The following is an 18,834-nucleotide window of genomic DNA, read 5'->3' as shown; positions in this document are numbered from 1 at the left end:
CAGAGCAGACGATAAATGACAAACATGTGACCTTTACGGTGCCATCTGGTGGCAGGTGCTGAGGAGAAAGGGAAACCAGACAGGTAGGTGTGGGGAGGGGGTGCTGGTGTAAAGTGGGGAAGGGGTGCCTGTGTGGAGGGGGAGGGGTGCCTGGATTTGAGGGGGATGGTGGTCAAAGTAGGGCTTACCCCCAGCATGAGTGGGTCAGCACACAGCATGTCTGACAGGTCCCCCCTGCCCTGGCAGTTACGTGGGCACACTTGGCCTGGTCGATCTCTGGCCGTCCTCTGTAGGAACATTGCCTCTCCCTCTCAAGGCCTGAGTGGAAGTCAGCCTCACCAGGGCACATTGTGCACCAGGCATGCCAGGCCCTCGCACTTTGAGCCCCCTGGTCTCTGGGACAAGGGTGGGCACCTAAGGGTCCTGGGATCCACCCTCCCAGCCTCCCACTTTGTCCTGTGGGAAGCTGGGGGCAGGGACACCAGGGCAGGGAAGGAGGCCCACCCAGTGGCTCAGCATTATACTCTCATTGCTCTCTCACTCCCCATGTCTGTTCCAAGCATGTTCAGGGTGGGCAGGCTGCCCAGAGCCCCCAGGTCACAGGACAGCACAGACCTGGACAGTCACTTGCCCCTCTGCATGGGCGCACAAGCCCTGAAACAGCTGGGCTGGGGGCAGTGAAGGGATAGTGCCTGGCCCCACAAGACGGCTTGGCCACCTAGGTTAGTAAACATTCTGGCTCCCAGCTCTGCTGCTGTCAGGAACATGTGCCAGGGCCCCTCCAAGGGTCATGTGTGGCTTCTAGGCACCAGGCAGTGGGGCAGGGATGGCAGAATCCCTAGCTCTGTGGAACCCTGCCTGGGGCAAGGGGCCAGCTGGCAGGGCCAGGAGGAATGTGAGGCTGCCACTGGCCTGTCCTCTCATCTGTGAGATGGCCAGAGCTGTGACACCCACTGTGCAGGGCCGTAGGGAAAGTGTATGAGCGGGCAGGGCATTTGCTGTCACTGTGCCAACCTGAGTCACCACTGCCCTATAGGGCATGTGCTGCAGGGTCTGTGCCGATGGCCTTCCTAGGGGCTGCGTCAGGAGACCCGCTCAGCTGGGCCCCTGCTCTGTCCCAACTCACCTGTGACCCATCCGCAGCAGGTGCTTCCAGAGGGCACTGCAGACCACCTCAGGGAGCCAGGGTCCACTGTGCCTGTGGTCAGGGGTTGCGTCCCGGGAGAAGCCAGCAGGGAAAGGCAGGCCAAGGGCAAATGCGAGGTAGGGTGTTGGTGCATCAGGAAACAGAGAAGCAAGGAAGGGGCCATGGGGAAGGTGAGGGGCCTGGCTATTCCCAAGGCTGAGGTGGGGTGGGCCTCAGGCAAGGCTTGCCCCAGAAGCCCAAACAGATATGGCCACTGGTGCTCCTCTGGGCAGGTCACCCCCCAGGACCTTGGGAGTGGTGTTTGCAAGGGGGGCTGCATTCTGGAAGGCACCTGTGCGTTGGGGTACTCTGCTCTACCCAGGGGCCTAGAGCCCCCAGACCACGGTTATCCAGACCTCAGTGTGAGGTTGGTGTATTGCCCAAAAAAACTGTGCCTTTCTGGTGCTGCCCACTGAGCAGGGTTTCTCAAAGGCAGGAGAGCCTTTGTTAGTGAGAAAACACTGACTTAGCATTTTCCAACATCTTTAACTGCCCTCACTATTTTATTTCAAACTGGCAACAGGCCCATGGGTGAGGTGTCAGCCGTTGCTAACCTGGGAGCTGAGGTACACAGCCCTTCCAGTGTACAGAGCGGCAGCACCGCCTGACACGTGGCCAGGCTGTGGATCCACCCACCCTGGCACTTTGCAGGGACTGCAGGAGAAGCCACCCAGGACACTCTTCCCTCCACCTCCATCAGGTACTGAGCCCTGGCCTCCATCCAGAGGCCTCCCTCACCTGGGCCCACATGTTCAGGAGCTGCTGTCCTGAAGGGCCTGTGTGCTCTAGTGATGACATGGATTCCACTCCAGGGCATTCCGCCCACCGCCAGGATCACTTGATGGCATACAGCTGGGCTGCAGGCTACAGGCAGCCTTGCTCACACACCTGGCTCCTGGGCGGGGACAGCCAGACCCTCAGAGGCACATGCCAGGTTCTACTGGTCAAAGCAGCCTCAAGCCAGTCCAGGGCCAAGGGGAGGAGATGGGCCCAGCCTTCAGCAGGAGGGAAGGTACCGTGCTGTGGTGGTCCACCATGCTGCTCCTATGTTAGTCAACTATTGCTGTAGCACCACCTGGACAGTTGGAGGACAGGAGCTCAGGGTGCCTGATGGGGACAGAAGCCCCTTCTCTCCTGTGGCCCTCTCTAGACAGAGGCCTGCAAGGGAGTGTGAGACCTAGCCTTGGATAGCATGGTCCATCTGCAGCATGGCTGTTCTGGGCCCCCACATGGTGAGGACTCTGGGGATGGTGTGGGGGCCGCAGGTTTTCCCCTGAGCCGCAGGTTTCACCGTGCTCCTTGGCCCTGCCCCTCCCATGGGGAGGCCACTGCGGGGTGACAAGCATAATCCCCTCGTGTCTACACTGGCCCCAGGCCTCCTGGCCTCTTGCATCACCTGAGCAGCCAGTGCCTTGTGCCCGGTCACTGGCTGAGGCCCTCATGTGGATCTCCTTCCCGCCCAGACCCTGACCAGGAGTCACTCATCTCCTCCAGCCAGCCCAGGGCAAGTCAGGCTTCTGCAGAGACCTGGGCCCCCGTGCACCTCCAGGCAACGTGATCCAGAGAACTCCTGTCTAGCCAGGTGACTAGGCTGCCGAACTGTCCCCAGATGCTCTTGACAGGCCCCCAAGGACCCTCAAGGCAGCAGCCACTCGTGCCAGGAGCCACAGCTGGAGGAAGAGGCAGGCCGAGGGGCATGGGCAGGCACCACTGGGAGCAGAGTCCAGAGCCCCTAGGGCCCATTGGAGCAGAAATTCAATTACATGTAGCAGGTGGGGTGCTGAGACGCACCAGGTTAGGAATTAATGTTAACACTGCTCTGGTTAAGGCTTTTGTGTTGATAAATAATTCATAAGGCAGTTAGCGCTTTGAGTCTGACAACACGAGAATATATTAACACAGTCAACTCTGTGAAAGGTCAGCCTCTTACAGCGAGCGGGAGGCCATCTTTTATTCATTCCCCAACATGGGCTTATTAATTATTCTGGGCCAGCAAAGGCCGTGCCAGGAGAGCCACTAATGAGAAAAAGGGAGAGTGGTCTGGCGTCTGACTCACCACCCGCGGGTGTGAAGGGAGACATGCACTGAGGCCAGGTAAGGCCCTGAGGCTGGGTCAGAGGGCATGAGGTCACCAGAGGGTTCCCCCTCCTGAATGGGCATGGGAGGGGCTGGGACAGGTTGGAAGAGGCGAGCGGGGGACCCCCAGCATGTGGTCCCAAACTGGCGACTGAGCATCCCCAGGTCTTTGTTGAGTACTCAGTGTAGCCAGGTGCTGCCACAGGCCCATGGTTAGAGGATTGAAGAGAACCCAGAAATCCCCATGTCTGTGTGTGTGTATAACAACAAGGGTGCATGCAGGTGTGTGCTGTGTATGGCAGTATATGTGTGTGTGTGTGTATAACAAAGGTGAGTGTGCATGCAGGGGTGTGCTGTATATGGCGGTATGTGCATGTCTGTGCATGTATATGATAACATGTGCAGGTGTGTGCTGTATATGGTAATGTGCCATGTGTATGTGTGCATGTAATGAGGGTGCATGTAATTAGGTATGTGCTGTGTATGGCAGTGTGCACACGCATGTCTGTATGTGCATATGTAGCAATGTGAGTGTGTATGCATGCAGGTATAAGCTGTGTGTTGCGGTGTGTGTGTGCTTGTCTGTGATAACAGATGTGTGCATACAGGTGCATGCTGTATGTGGCAGCATGTATGTTCATGTCTTCATGTATATGATAACAGGTGTGTGCATGCATGTGTGCTGTGTATGGCAGTGTGTGTGGGTGTGTAATGGATACATGTAGGTGTGTGCTATGTATTAGAGCTGTGCATGCAGGTGCATACTGTGTGGCAGTGCATGTCTGTGTGTGCATGCAAGGGTGCACTGTGTATGGCAGTATGTGCATGTGTGTGCAGATATAACAATGCAACTACATGTATATGCAGGTGTGTGCTATGTATGGTGTGCATGTGTATAACAGCACTAGTGCATGTGCCTGAGGATCTGTGCTGTATGTTGATGGCAATGTGTGTGTGTGCATGTCTCTATGTAACAACGTGAGTGCATGTGCTTGTGTGTATGCGTGCAATTGTAATCACTGTACAGCCTGCAGGCAGAGGCAGCAAGGTCAGTTGAGGCCTCCCAAGGGAGATGTGGAGATACAGGCTAGCCCCAGGAATTAGACCGCCTGCTGCCCTATCTCCAGGAGCTGCTTTTGGGAATGGGGGTACACAGGGCAATGGGGGCACTGGCAGGTGTGGCCCATCTGGGGCAGTGGGCTTGCTTATGGCTGCACAGAGTTCAGGGAGGGGTCCCTGGAAGGATGGGCTGTACTAGCTGAAGTGGAAGATGGCGCCAAGGGCAGGCAGAAACCATGGTGACAGGTGGGACTCTCACAAGATTTTGCAACATTATTCACTGTGGGGGACCACATGGCCATGACAGAAATGAAGAGCAGAGAGTGCAGCCCCTTCTATGACCCTGGAGGGGACAGTTGTTCTGGGAAGGTGACTCACATTGAGAACATGCATGTCAGGCCACTCCACCAGAAGACAGGTGAGTCCCAGTACATCCCAGGTGAGGCCAAGAGCATGCAGGGAGCCCTCACCGCTGACAGGAGAGCTCAGAAAAGTTACCACCAAGATCGCTATTTCGCTGTCATCTGGTAACTGCAGACCGAGAAAATCATAAGCGTTTGTGTTTATCAGAGAGCATTAGGTCCAAGGCTCTGTGAACTTAATCTGGCAGAACATTCCAGACTGCATGAAGCTCTGTGGCTCTGTGACACATAGAGCACCCGGGAGGGGCTGCCATGCCTAGGGACCCTCGTTGGGACCAGGTGGCAGGGCAGTCAGGTGTAAGTGGTCAGAGCCCACGTCATCCACTGCCTGGGCCCACACCGCCCAGAGCTGTGTGCCCCGCTGGGGTATCTCTGTTCTCGGGGAACTTGGGTTTCCATGGGACAAGCCTGACAGCAAAGAAATTAGAGTGAGTGAGGATGGGCTCAGGCAGTCAGGGCTCTGAATGGGGGTGAGGAGGGCCACACCAGCAGGGGCTCATGCTGAGAGCCAGCAGGGGCGGGGGGAAGGCTCAGAATTCTGTTTGGGTTCTCTGGAGGTTTGGGGGTCAGAAGGCTGGCTTTTTCTGTGCTGAAGTCAGCAGGGCTTCCTGTACACTGCTCTCAGCCAACTCTGAAAGTGCAGGAGGCAGGACACCAGCTCCCTGTCTCTGCAGGCCCCTGACCTCCACCCCACTGCCCACAAGGAGGTCACTAGAGAGAGGCCACCCCAAGCTCCCCACAGGACCCGAGGCACAGGCACATGAGGCAGCAATAGGCTTTGGGGTTCCCACACCTCCTGGCCTGTGGACTTTAGGCCAGTGCACGATTGGTGCAGCCCCTCTTGGCTCCTCTGGGGAAACACCCATCTGTCCTTGCCGCCCTGTCCCATGAGGTAATGCAGCCACTCCTTGCTGTCTGCAAAGTGCCCCTAAGCAAATCTGCCAGCTCGTGGCGGCATCCACGTTGGCTCATGGGCAGCAGGAACTTAATTGCTCTTTAATTGGGTAGTTAGTGCTTTGCTGTGCTTTAAAGCCTAAACACTCATAAAAAGTGAATTACCTGAGTAAACAAGAATAGGATTCTCAGGACTCCTATCCCTCTGTCAAACATAACTAAGGAGGTTCCACTGTGACTTCCTTGCCCAGGTGGCCAGGGACCCTTTGATACTGGGGCTTCAGTCCAGTTTCAGCCCCCATGAGGGAGTCACTGGCCTGGGGCCCTGCTGGTTAAGACCAAAGCCTCCAGAGCCCGCTCACCAACCTCCAGATAGGCCCTGCCTCAGTTTCCCCACCCACAAGCAGGGGGCTTTGGTAGGGGCTAAGTGAAGTTGATGCCCCACCACACAGCTCCCACATCTGCCAACCCTACAGCCCCACAGCAGCTACCCAGCAGGGCCCAGACCCCTGGCCCCAGGGCTCACCTGCAGTCAGGGCCGGGGTGGTGGCATTGGGCCCTTCAGGACCTGGCCTGCTTACTGGCCATGGGACTGTAGCAGCTGGAGCCCTTTTGGCCTCAGTCCTCAATTTCTCATCTGTGAAATGAGCTGATCCACGACAACCACTGGTGGCTACAGTTCCACTCTGAGCAGTGTGGCTGCCCTAGAGGGGAGTGCGGTGCCAGTCCTCTTAGACGGCACAGGACTGACTTGGACAGCCATTGCTAGTGGTAACCAAAACCACCCAGCTCCTCCCAGTGAGAGGAGACGGCTGAGGCCCTGGTGCTGCCCTTCATGTCCAGAGAGGAGGCATGGAGCACCCAGGTGTACCCTCAGGAGCAGGGGATCTGGCCAAAGCCCTCGCTACTGCTCCCTCACTCAGGACTGAGGCCAGCACAGAGGGAAAGTTAGAGCGGCCTTTCCAACACTACTACAGATGGCACATGGCCCTGCCTCCTCCGGGCTGTTCCTGGCCCCTGAGCCTCTCCTGGGCTTGCTTGGGCTCCATTCTAGTAAATCCCCTAATGGGCATGTTCTTCTTCCCCTGGAGCATGTTGGCAGCAGAAAGGAAGGTGGGCTGCTCATGCCCTGGTCTACGAAGATGGATTCCCACATAGGCAGGGGGGCAGATGCTCCCCCTTCCTTCCAAGGTGGATCCAACAAGCAAAAGGTTGGATGAGCCAGAACCTGTGTGCTGAGACCCACTGGGGTACAGAGGTTGGGCACCCTGAGACAGACACGTGCTCTCAGCATGCCACCGTTCCCGGGTCACACACATAGGGACATGAGCCCTGTGGCAGGTCACCTGAGTGCACATATACTTGCAGTCAGACACCTTGGGGTAAAGCAAGATGCCCAGGTGCTCCTGTGAGAGCCCCAGAGCACACCCTGATGCTCCCTGGCACTTGCATGCACATGGCAGGTCAGCTGGGCCACACATGCGGGAGCCATGGTGACACTCCCACACCAAGGACCTGTGCCGCCTGGAATTCCCCATGTCCCAGATGCAGGCAGGGCACTTGCTCCTCAGCCACGTGGGTGCCCAGCAGCTCAGGCCTCCTTGCCCCATGCTCAGGTGGGCCCAGTGGAAGGCTCTTGCTTCTGCTCACCACAGGCCATGGATCCTGTGGGATTTTCAGCTCACAGCTGGTCAGGCCTTTGCAGGTGACTGTGCTGTTGGGAGCAAGTCCCCATGGAGAGAGACCAGGCCCTCCTTGATCCTGCCCCAGCTCTGTGAGCAGGGCCTCCAGAGGGCAGTTTCACAGCTTGCGCACTGCAGCTGGGGCAGAAACCCAGGCCTCACACCATCCTCAGCCCACTCTGACCCCTGGATCAGGCCGGGTCAGCTGTGTGGGAAGCTGGGGGAGACAGAGGCACAGCTGGGGTGGTTTCCAGAGCATTCCTCCAGGGCAGGGCCTGGACTCTCCCCCAGGACAGCCTCTTGGCCCTGTCACTGTTGCACAACTGAGGCCTGGAGGTGAGTGGCAGTCACCCTCCCTGTCCCCTCCTACCCCACTCCCCACAGGCATCTCTGGGCCAGCTCGTATACAGGGACATCTGACAGGAGCAGCGGGCTTAGTGGCAAGGTCTCCTTCGCCATGAATTTTTCATGCCTTTGTTGAGAAATGGGAGACAGGTGGCCTTCCCTGAGCACCGCTGTGAAGCCATAATTAAAGCTCACACTGAGAGAAGGAGAGGATGTGTTTCTGCAGCTGCTGAATGGCCGTGTTGGCTTGTGTCTCCCGGTTGTGGAGGGTGAAAGGCAGCTCCCACCCAAGCAAGCAACTGCCCAGGTTTCTGGGGGAAGCCTGGTGATGGAGGCTGAGCTTCCAGATGTCCTGTGCAGGTGCTCCTGGGAAGCAGGGCACTGTTGGGAAAGGTGTCTGTGCCCAGACCCTGTGGGGGATCAGGTGATTTGAGGGAAGGAGCTGTGACAGATGCTGGTGATGATGAAGGTGACAGTAGTGATGGTGATGATGATGGGGTGGTGGTGGTGATGGAGGTGGTTGGTGGTGATGAGGATCACACTGTGTATCATACTGAGTACGTACCCAACACTGTCCTAGTGCTTTCCTTGTGTTCACTCATTTAAACCACACAACAACCCTGTGGTGGGCTGTTGTCTGTGTTTTACAGAAGCATAAACTGAAGCCCAGAGAGGTCAAGGGTCTTGCCCATGGCTGCACAGTGTAGGTGGCAACACAGCATCCCAGAGCCTGTGTCTTGGTCTCTGTACCATACCCAGCACATCCCCTTGGGGCTTGGGGGCTGTCCTCTGCTCCATGGATTCCCCATCTGGACCCACACCCACACCAGGTGACACTCCCCCCAGCTGCCCACTCTGCCCAACTCCATGAAGGTCGCCTTGCTCAGGCAGCTCCCGCAAGACAGATGGGCTTTTTCCCTCCTTGCCCTGATTAATTGCCTCATTCAGTTCCGAGTCTATTGCAGTTAAACATTAATTCAGTAGGTCTTAATAATGTGAATTCATTTACTAGACGGCCTGTGCTGGCTGACAACGGTGTGCTGTTTGGTTAATTACAGAGTCTGCGCACTCACTGGAAGGTACCCTCACCCCTCCTTGACTGTTGGATCATTAAGCTCTCACTGGTGGCACCGTCCGAAAGCTGTGGGGGGAGAGGTGGAGCTGGGCTGGGGGTGGGTCTGGGAGCCCCAAGTGACTGGCATGTGCACACGAGGCCTGTCCCGCATGTTTGATGGGATTTCATTTTCCACCTCAAGGGCTTGGTGCCACTGATTAAACAGGAAGAGGCCCAACTGGGGGTCTTTGGCAGCTCCACAGTGGCTCAGTTATTTCTAGTGCCACTGAGCACTGGAGGGGTTCCTGACCCCACACAGGCCTCCTCCCCCAGGTCCCCTAGGCCATGTTCCCCCACCCCTTCTGAAGGGCATGTCATGCCCAAGTACCCTCATCCAGCAAGCCGTGGCTTCACATGCTCCAGCCCGCTGCCCTCCTCTTCCTGCTCTGCCTCCTGGTTTTAGCCACCCCATGCTCTCCCACCCACTGGAGCTGGCCGTGAGGGGCTGACCTGGCCTCTTGTCACAGTTGTGCAACTAGGACACTGGGCCACAGGTCCCTTCTGCCCTTTGTGACAGGACACCCACCCCAGAGCTCAAGGTCCAGGCCCAGTGGGGTGCAGTGCAAGCTTGGGCAGCACAGGCCCCAAGAAGTTCCCTACACATGCACATCCCACTGCTGGGGTCCCCATGGTCCCTGCTGTCCCACAGGGTTGCTTTCCAGCTGCACTGAGCAGCTCGTGTGACCTCATCACTGGACGCACCTCAGCCCTAACCCTGGGCATAGAGGGGAGCATGTGGGTGCCTGAGTCCGTCAAGTGCAGGGCACCCGCCACAACAGCATGTGTCTGCCTGGGGCCTCTCACTCACATGCTCCAGGACAGATTTCTTTTCAGCAATATAATTCATTTGACAGATACATCATAATTGCAGTTGCTGGGAACTTTATATTTTAGGGGGAAAATCACAGTGGTTTCTTGAGCACTCTTTCTTTTTGAAGCTCTGCTTACTGAAAATGGAAAAAACAAGGATTCACTTGTGTGATTATCACAGTCTTTCCTACCTAGCTGAGCTAACCCCATGGCTCTGGGCAGCCCTCCCTGCAGGCATCTCCTCTGGCCACAGGCCTGTCCTAACCTGCTTCGTCTACCCCACATGACCAGCCACACTGCCCCGTACCCTCTCCGCGCCCCAGCTCCACCCTGACCCCATCACCACCCTTCTCTGGTCTGTTTTTTTGGCCTCGTAAAGCATGTGGGGTGCGCCATGTGTCCCCCGCCCAGGAGCGCAGGCCCCTCACCTGTCACTGCTGTCCTCCCACCTGGAGAACTCAGCATGAGAGAGTCATGGGGTCATGGGGGACAATGGGTCTGTCTCGGGAAGGGGCCCCCAGCTGGCTCGCTCTGAGCCCCTAAGTCTGCTCAGGAGGGGCCTCTACCTGGTCCTGTGCTCCTTTGAGTCACCCTGCCTTCCACCCCAGGTACTTCTGCCAGCCTTGTACTCTGACCAGGCCTACAGATCCCTCCCCACTCTCTGAGGCTGGGATCCCTAGTCCTACCAGCTAAGGATACCCCCACCCCAGGCCTGGGCCCTAGTTAGGGCCAGGGGCCCACCAAAGTTCCCTCTCACACTCCTGGCCTGAGGCCTGCCAGGTACTAGGGCACTGACTCACCCCACTCTCTCTCCCCCCACAGTGCGACCAGGACAGTGACAGTGACTGTGATGACAAGGTAAGTCCCACCTCACCACGGCCTCGAGTTGGCCAGGCAAACAGGTCTCAGTTATCCTGCAGGGACATGGACAATGTGGCCTCCCCAGGTGTGGGGGCCTGGCATCACCTGGCTGAGAACCAGGTTTAAGACCCGGGGCAGACCCCAGGATGGGGCCCCAAGAGGGTGGCCGTGGGGACTGGGTGCCAGCTCCTGGCCCCATCTGCAGCCCCCTGTGTCCCGGACTCCGTAGGATGGGGGCATGTGAGCAGAACGGGAGTGCTGGGCCACATGCAATCCCCAGCGTTTCCAGGCCAGAGGAAACAACACCAGAGAGCAGACTTCTGCTAACAGCAACAGCACATTAGCACCTTGTAACTGCCCTCCTTCTGCAGTTGACACCCCACTGGGATGCAGTGGAGTGTTAAGCGCAGGAGTTGCTGTGGAGCCCCAGAACCCCAAAGCAGTGGGCCTTTGAAGCCTGGGGGTTCTTGATCCTGGTTGCCTCCTGGGCCATGTGTTCTGTGAGGGGCAGAGAGCCCGCCAGGGTGCTCAGCTCAGCCGCTATTGTGCAACACTGCCCTGCTCAGAGCTCTGGGGCACAGGCAGGTGGCTGGACTGGCCCTTAGGAGCTGGTGATCACAGGGTGTGGCAGCACTCAGAGGGCTGACAGGCGCCTGGCCTCACTGTCTGCTCCTCCCAAAGCTCCGGGGGAACAGGGACAGCCATTGCCAGGTAGCCTTGGAGACAGAAAGGGTGAGGAGCCTGCCTGAGGCCACACAGGTGAGAGTGGCAGGCTGGGTCATGTTCTTGCTGTAGGCCCTGTGGGGGCCAGCGCTAAACACTAAGAGGGACAACTGTCCAGGCTGTGGGACCCTGCGCACGTGGGCACTCTGTGGTGGGCGGACAGAAGGGCCAGCTGAACACTGGACAGGTTTTAGGCAAGTTCTGTAAAATGGAGTGAAGCTGCACCCAGAGGGCTGTGGTGTGTGGTGCTCACTTACTTGGCGTGTCCTGACCTGCATTGGGCGGGAGCTGTCTGAGCTGCAGACAGATGGACAGCCAGCCTCTCTGGCACACTTCGTGTTTGAGGGTGGCTAGGTGGACATGAAGTGAGCTGGAGTGGCCACCTGGCAGGGGAGCGGCATCAGGACAGGCCTGTGGAGAATGGCTGGGGGTCCAGGTACCAGCTGCTCAGGGGGCACCAGCCTGAGCCCGCTGAGCAGTCAGGAGCAAGCTTTCATGCCACGGCCTAGGAGAGGCATATGGGACTGACCACCACAGGCCCGGGAACTGGGGTGTTTGCAGGGGGCGGGCCTTGATCTCTAACAAATAGATCACAGATCACAGTCCCTGGGAGAGTGCTGAGCTGGCACATGGCCTTCAGCGCCTCCTTTGTGTAAAACCAGTTTACAGGAAAGTGAGGAGGGGGTGGGGGAGGGGTTTCTGAGGCCCCAGGCTGCCAGCTGCTCGCCTGACTACTGAGGAGGATACAAAGCTGCTGCCACCGGCATCAAAGAAGTTCCAGCAGCCTGAGTGGTGGCCAGGCCCCCTGGCCCGCCAGGTCCTGGCCTTTTTGTTTCTCCACCCTGTGTCCACCCTTTCTGTAGGAGTGAGGACCCCTGGAGATGGAGGCACGGTGGGCGTGGGGGTGGGGGTGAGGGTGGAATCAGGATGGGGCACAGCCGCCTCGGCCCAGCCCCATGTAGCAGCTCTGACCATGCGCATGAGCATGAGAGGTCACCAGGCAGCCTCCTCCGCACTCACACCCACCTGCAGCCTGCAAACCGGTCCCAAGCAGTACCCGAGGGCCTGCCCAGCCCAGCCTGCCTGAAGATTGAGGGGAGAGCAGGGTGGGAGAGGACAGGGCTTCTCCTCAGTATTTCTAAGGCAGCAAAACTTCCTGACTCAGAGATAGCAAGGACTCAGCACAGGGCCGGTCTCAGCAGCAGCCATGCCTCATCTGGAGCCTGGCTGGCAAGGCTTTTGGAACAGATATCCACAGGGGGGCCTTCCAGGCTCCCCTGGCCCTTGGGAGCTCATGCTCCACACACAGTTGGAGCAAGCCTGACTTGTCACATTCCTTGGCACACAGCAGATCAGAGACAGCCAATCAGAAGACCCTGGGCTGCCCCAGGACAGGTCCAGTGAGGAGAGGCAGCCAAACAGGAGTTTGGGTGGAAAGGTGAGGTGCCCAGGGGAGCATGGCAGCTGGGCCCTACCCTGGGGCTCCCATGGTCCTGGCAAGTTTGCTCCTCCCAAACCTGCTGGGGTTGGAGGTCAGACACCTGCACCTCTGGTGGGTGCTGCCCCTTCCTGCTCCCCTGGGCTCCTGCCAGTCCACCAACCTGGGCTGTGCTACTGGCTCCAGGTGCACACTTGTGACATTCCATCCCCAAGGCACAGACAGACAGATGGACCCAGCAACACCTCTCTCCAGCCAGCAGCCCCAGAGGCTGGTGTGCAGACAGGAAAACCTTTCTGCTGTCCTTCCTGCAAATGCCCACCCATACCTCTCCTGATAGACCAGAGACCCCTCCCCAGTGAAGTGCTCCCTGCCTACCCAGCCGCTGCCATGTCTCGCCCCAGCCCTCCCCCTGCTCTGGGCGCTCAGCTGCTGGTGGGGAGGGAGCCAGAATGCTCTGGAGCTAGGTGGCCAGATGGCCCTCCTGAAGGCTGTGGTTGGTGTGTAACTGCTTTTTTATTGGAAAAATATGGGTTGAAAAATTGTGTGGGGCTCATTAAGCAGCCTGCTGGGCCTGGACTGGCTGCCATCTGCCCTAGTGGCCTGGCCAGGTGGCTGCTTATGGCTGCAGCCTCCTCAAGGGATGTCTGTCTGTCTGGCCAGGGCCTCCTTGGGTTGTGCTCCCAGCCTGGCCTCAGCCAGGGGCTGCGGAATGGGGATGGGGCAGACAGGCAGCCCCTGTGGGAGGGCAGAACCCTGGCCTGAGGGGAATCCATGGGGGCTGGGGGAAGGGGATCCTCTGTGGGCTAGATTCCTGAAGCCAGCCCCCCACCCTTTGTTTCCTCCTTGCTAATTGGGGGTCATGAGGCACCTGTGGCCACTGGTGGAGGCAAGGATTCCAATGAACATGAACATGTGCTCATGTGTGCATGAGCGTACATGCATTGCATGTGTGCACGCATATGCCATGTATGAGAGTGCACTCTCAGACACATGTGCAGAGCACGCTCACACACCCTTTCTGACACAAGCTGCCCTGCACCCAGCCCTGCCCTCAGAAGGCCCCTTGGAGCCCTTACGGCTTCTGCTTTGGATCCCGGCTGAGGACATGTTCCACCCATGATCCAGTTAATGGCCACCTCGTGCCCCAGTGCACTCAAGTGCCGCACACCAGCCACTGAAACTTGGGAATTTATGCTCTTAAGGTTCAAGAGGCTCCTTCTGGCCTCTTCCAGCCTCTGGTGACCCCTGGCATCCTTGGCTGTGGCCATGTCACTCGTCTGTGTCTCCTTTACCACGTGGCTCCTGCCATGTCTGTGTCCTCTCCTTAGAGGACACAACCATTGGATTTGGTGCCACCCTAATCCTGGATGATCTCATCTCGAGATTCTTATCTTAATCTCACCTGCAAAGACCTTAATTCCTAATACATCACATGCCAAAGTCCTAGGTACGTTCCTTTTGAGGCCACCATTCAGCCCCTACAGCAGACTGCCCCAACCCCCTGCTCATGTCCACCTTGTGGGCAGCACATGCCCGAGGGCTGTATGGCCAGCACTGAGGACAGCAGGTGGCCCAGAGTGTCCTGTGCGGGGGCGGGGAGGGCTGCGGCCTGGAAGCCCCTCAGCTCCACTCTGTCCTTGAGACTGTTCTTTTGCCTTCAGAGCCTGCCTCCCACCCCACCCCCCAAAGATTCCTGAAAGGTTTCTTCAGTTCCATGAAGTACCCCATCTCTGGCAACTGGCACTTCTGAACCCCCCACCTCCCCACCCCCCATCCCCACCGCTTTGCCGCAATTTGCATTCCCTGACTGATGGAGCAGGGTCTGATTTCATCCACAGTCAGCCAGTTCTTGAGCTTTTGTAGGTTTTTATGGCTTTTGCTTTTCTCCCAACACTGTGGACACCCACGATGGACACACTTGGTCAGTGAGGACCCTCCCTGGACTCCACCACTGCTCCAATGCCCTCACCTCAGCTAAGCCTGCCAGCCTGGCTGAGAGGGTCCAGGCTCCAGTCTGTGCCCTTCTATGCAGTCTGGGGTCCTTCTGTGTGAGGCCACACGCCCAGGTGGCCAGGGCTGAGACTGGGAGCCTATGCTGGGTGGTGGGAGTGGGGCCCAGAACCTAGCAAGCCTGTCCCCCATCCCCTTCCCTGTGCCCCCAGCCACACTGGCTCCTCCCATAGGCCTGTCCCTGGCCACACAGCTGGCATACCTTCACCTGCAACCCCTGCATTCACTTGCCTCCCAGGGAGGAGCCCTGAGGGAGCCAGCAGCCAGGTGCCCAGTGACTGTGGAGGCGGGGTGGGCACTCCCTCCAAGGACCCATGGCCTCCCCTCCCCTGGCTCCACATAAGGATGACAGGTGCAGTGACCATATTGGTTGTTGAACCATAAGCTCTGGGTGCTTGTGCCCTGACCATACTGTGCAGGCCCTAAGTGAATCAGGCTGTTGGATGGAAGGTTGACATTATTTCTCTTGATAATCTGTTCCTGCTCCATTTCTTTCTAGACTCCTAACCTTTTTAAATCTTCCACATCACAGTGACTTCTCTTCCTAAACAAAGTCAAGGAAACCTGCCTGGGTTCTGAAAGTTTAACTTTGCTTCCAAACCAGGGGGCAGGGCTCAGAGGTGCTATCCCAAGGAGGGCAGCTTCTTGGAGGCCTGTCTGGGGCAAGGTGGCTCTGAAATGATGTCTGCAGTGAGGACCGGCTTGTCCCATAGTCGGTCTGCATGGAAGCGGCCCAACAGAGGAGCAGGGCACCTTGGGGCCTCTACTGGCCTGCCAGCACCAGGACTTGTCCCAGACTGGCCCACTGGGACTGCTCCGCCTTAGACAGAGTGTCTCTCAGGTGCTCCCACCAGATGCCAGGGCTTATCCCACATAGCCACTCAGTTCCTGCCTGCTCTCCCCACCCCCACTGGCCTGGACTCCATACCACAGGGGTAGGCTTCCAGCCCACAGGAGAGTGGTACAGCCTGGCCACTGGTCTTGCCTCTCCTCAGTAGGTGGCATGGCAGTGTAGCATCCCTCAGGGGCCCTCAGGGTTCAGCAGCTCTATTCGGGACTCGATATGACACCCCTAAGTGGGTGGGGCCTGCCAGGGACACACTGGACAGCAGGGCAGGGATGACTGCTCAGCCTGGATCCTCTGTCCTCCCCTCCCCCCCATTCCAGAGGCCCCTCTAGGACAGGGGTGACTGCACACAGGCCCCCTGTCCTCACAGTTCCCAGCTGACCTACTCCAGTCACTACCCGCAGAGCTCCACCTGTCCTATCTCAGGAGAGGCCCACCGCCTGATCCCTCGCATTCCCATATCACAGCTCCCAACTGGGCTCCCTGCTTCCCCAGCTCTAAGGCCAATCCTACAGAGAGGTCTTAAGGATCCCATCTTTCTCCTGCTTAAACCCAGAACACCAATGCCCGTGCTCCGCATGGCCGGCAAGGCTCCCACTTGGCCCATCTTGCTCCTGCCTCAGGGCCTTTGCACGGGCTGCTAGACCTCCCAGAAGGCTCTTCTCCAGAGCTCCCTCAGCGTGGTCTCAGCTCAGATGCCCCTCTTCGGGAAGACTTCCCAAACCACCATTCAGGGTCATGCTTGCTGCTGCCACCACTGCTCACACTACTTACTATGCCTGTTCCCCCCCACCCATCTACACTTGCCCTGCTTCCCTGGTTTACTGCTGCTCCCAGGAGGCTGTGAGCAGAACTCAAGCCTGTGGACAGGCACTGGATGCGCCGTGCCCCAGGGCTGGTCCTTTTGCAACCTGATCCCTCTTCAGGGTCCTGGATGTGATGTATGCATTTCCTGGGGCTGCTGTGACAAATTACCAAAAATTGATGGCTGAAAACAACACACTTTGGTCACCTTACAGTTCTGGAACCCAGGAGTTAAGCACGGTCTCACTGGGCTAGGTTGAGATGCAGGCTGAGCAGGTTCCTCTGGGGACCCAGGGGAAAGCCTTTTCTGGGTTCTGGAGGGTCGCATCCCTAAGCTCCATCTTCACAGCCAAAGGGCAGCTTCTTTCCATCTCCCTCCTCCTTGTCCGGACCCTGGGATCGTACTGCACCCACTTGGGTCATCTTCACATGTCCAGGTCAGCTGATTTGCAACCTTAATCACTGCCATGTAAAATATTCAGAGATTCTTCCATGATGCTTTTGCTTCTGAACAGAGAGGCAGATTGGGACACCCCAGTGTATGGACATCCTTCCTCTTTGCTGCCAGAGGCTTTGCAGCCAAAGGCCATGTGCAGGAGCCCATGACCCTGCTGGGGCACCACATGTTGGGTGAGGGGTGTTCAGGCCTGCAGACACCCACCCATGAGGCAAAGTGGCCCCCACAAGAATCCCGAGTCCCAAATCCCTCCTCAGTTGCCCTCCCAGAGGCCAAGAATGTCTTCGCTAAGCCTGTGGACACTACAGTCAGACTTACGGTTGCCAGCTGCATACCTCCAGTCAGTCACCTTGCTCCTCTGCTTCCTCATCAGTGAAATGGGCATGCTAGTAGTGTGTCCTCAAAGCATGGGCGTGATAACCCAATGACTTCATAGTTATGGGGCATTTAGTGTGGTGCTTGACATGGCATGTGCTGTGTTTGCTATTTTTATGGCAGGAACAGCAGGACTTTGGAGAATGAGGTTAATTATTATTATTTTTTTTTTGGCAGAGTTAGGTAAAGGGAATACATGTGTTTGGTAAATAATTCAAACAGACCAAAAGGGCTAGAGGCTGGCAGGCCATTTCTCCTGTACCCTTGGAGATTTCTGTGGGCTAGAGATATGTGTATATTCGTGTATATTTAGCCACTCTTTGAAAAGGAAAGGTCTGGTCCAGCCCATAAGGTTCTGGAGTTGGTTCCCCCAGTCTGGTTGAGTGGCTGCCAATGAATGATTTACCCCACCTGAAGCAGGGCTGCATAGGACCTGAACCTGGGCTCTAAGCAGCTAGTCCCTGGGTACCCACCAGAGCTGACCTCTGTACCACAGCCCCATGGGGGCTCTCCAGCTCCCCGTGTCCTGCGTGGGCTTCTTTATAGCACGTTTCAAGATGGGGAGTGCTGCTGGCGTCCTGGTGTTCCATCTGTGCAGATATCTGGAATATAAGGTGCCCTCCCCATAACTCTGGGTGGGCGCCCGGCACACACTTGGCCTCGCGTGGGGCCGTGGTCCCACCTGGATCCAAATTTGCCCTCCTCGCACGGAGTAGCAGCACAGCAGTTGTTTGGGCCCATTCTCCTGCCTTGCATCCCCGTTTCACAGCTGGACAAACCGAGACCCAGACCCAGGAAGACGGAGCTGACATCTGACATATGTGGGGGCTCTGTGAGGCCCAGCTCCTCCGTGACTCGGTTTCCCTCTGTAAACTGGGCATAGGAGCGCCCGTAACTTGTTGGTGTGAATCAGAGCAGGCGGCCCTTAGGGCTCTGGGCGTAGCCGGCATTACGCGCCGCGACCTGGGGCGGAGGCAGGGACTGGACGGCGACCACTGGGACCCGCGGAGATCCACGCCTCGGGGCTGGATTAGTTGGGCCTTCCCGCGCCCCGCCCCCGCCCGTCGCCTCCGCCTCCGCCTCCGCCGCCCGTTCTCTCCTGCCACCGCTGCGCGCCCGCCAGCAGCGCGCCCGCCGCCGTCGCCTCCGGCCCGCGCCGCGCTCGACGGCGCGGAGGGCACCCGCGCGCCCGGAGAGCCGCCTAGCGCGCGAGCTGGAACGCGGGCATGCGCGCCCCCGGCCCGGGCTCGGGCTAAACAGGGTGCGCCAAGAGAGAGACCACTCGACGGGCCGAGGCCGGGGGGGCCAGCGCTCCGCCGCCCGCGCCCATGCCGCCCGGCTCCAGTTCCGGCACCCGCCCGGGGACTAGCGGTGATCACCGGCAGAGCCCGCCGAACCCGGGGCTCCCGCGCGGTGAGTGCGCGCTGGTGGCTCCGGGGAGGGACTCAGGACTTTGGGTCCGAGGTCTAGAGAGCACCCGCCTCCTCCTGAGGAACGGGGCGTAGGAGAGGGCCCCGACGCTCTGCCTACTCCTTCTCCCCTGGGAGCAGGGCGCGCGACACCCCGAGACGCCGGCTGCGCACCGGGGTGCATGTGGCGGCAGGAGGACGGTGTGGAGTCCTGCAGAGTGTCCCCAGCCTCGGCCGGAGCTCTGGGGGGCCTACGATGGGGGGGACGCGCGCTTTTGTCTGCGCCTCATCAAGGATTGGCGTCCGGGGTTTCGGGCGC

The 18,834-nt window shown here is 58.4% G+C and overlaps 1 protein-coding gene across 9 annotated transcripts in view; it reads left to right on the top strand.

The window, feature by feature from the left end:
- Positions 1-18,834, top strand: part of FBRSL1 (fibrosin like 1) — a 72,809-nt gene that overhangs the window by 37,336 nt on the left and 16,639 nt on the right. For 8 of the 9 annotated variants that reach the window (XM_057492223.1, XM_057492221.1, XM_036921901.2 and 5 more), the window contains exon 5: positions 10,411-10,446. In XM_057492223.1, the coding sequence (XP_057348206.1) occupies positions 10,411-10,446 (36 nt within the window). Of the gene's footprint in view, positions 1-10,410; positions 10,447-17,365; positions 18,520-18,834 lie in introns of those variants that run through there. The other variant, XM_057492222.1, reaches the window with a different exon arrangement.

This window comes from Manis pentadactyla, chromosome 14 (assembly GCF_030020395.1).
Source record: "Manis pentadactyla isolate mManPen7 chromosome 14, mManPen7.hap1, whole genome shotgun sequence".
Lineage (NCBI taxonomy): Eukaryota > Metazoa > Chordata > Mammalia > Pholidota > Manidae > Manis > Manis pentadactyla.
The sequence above is the reverse complement of the archived record's forward strand: the minus strand, read 5'-3'. Positions and strand labels throughout refer to the sequence as shown.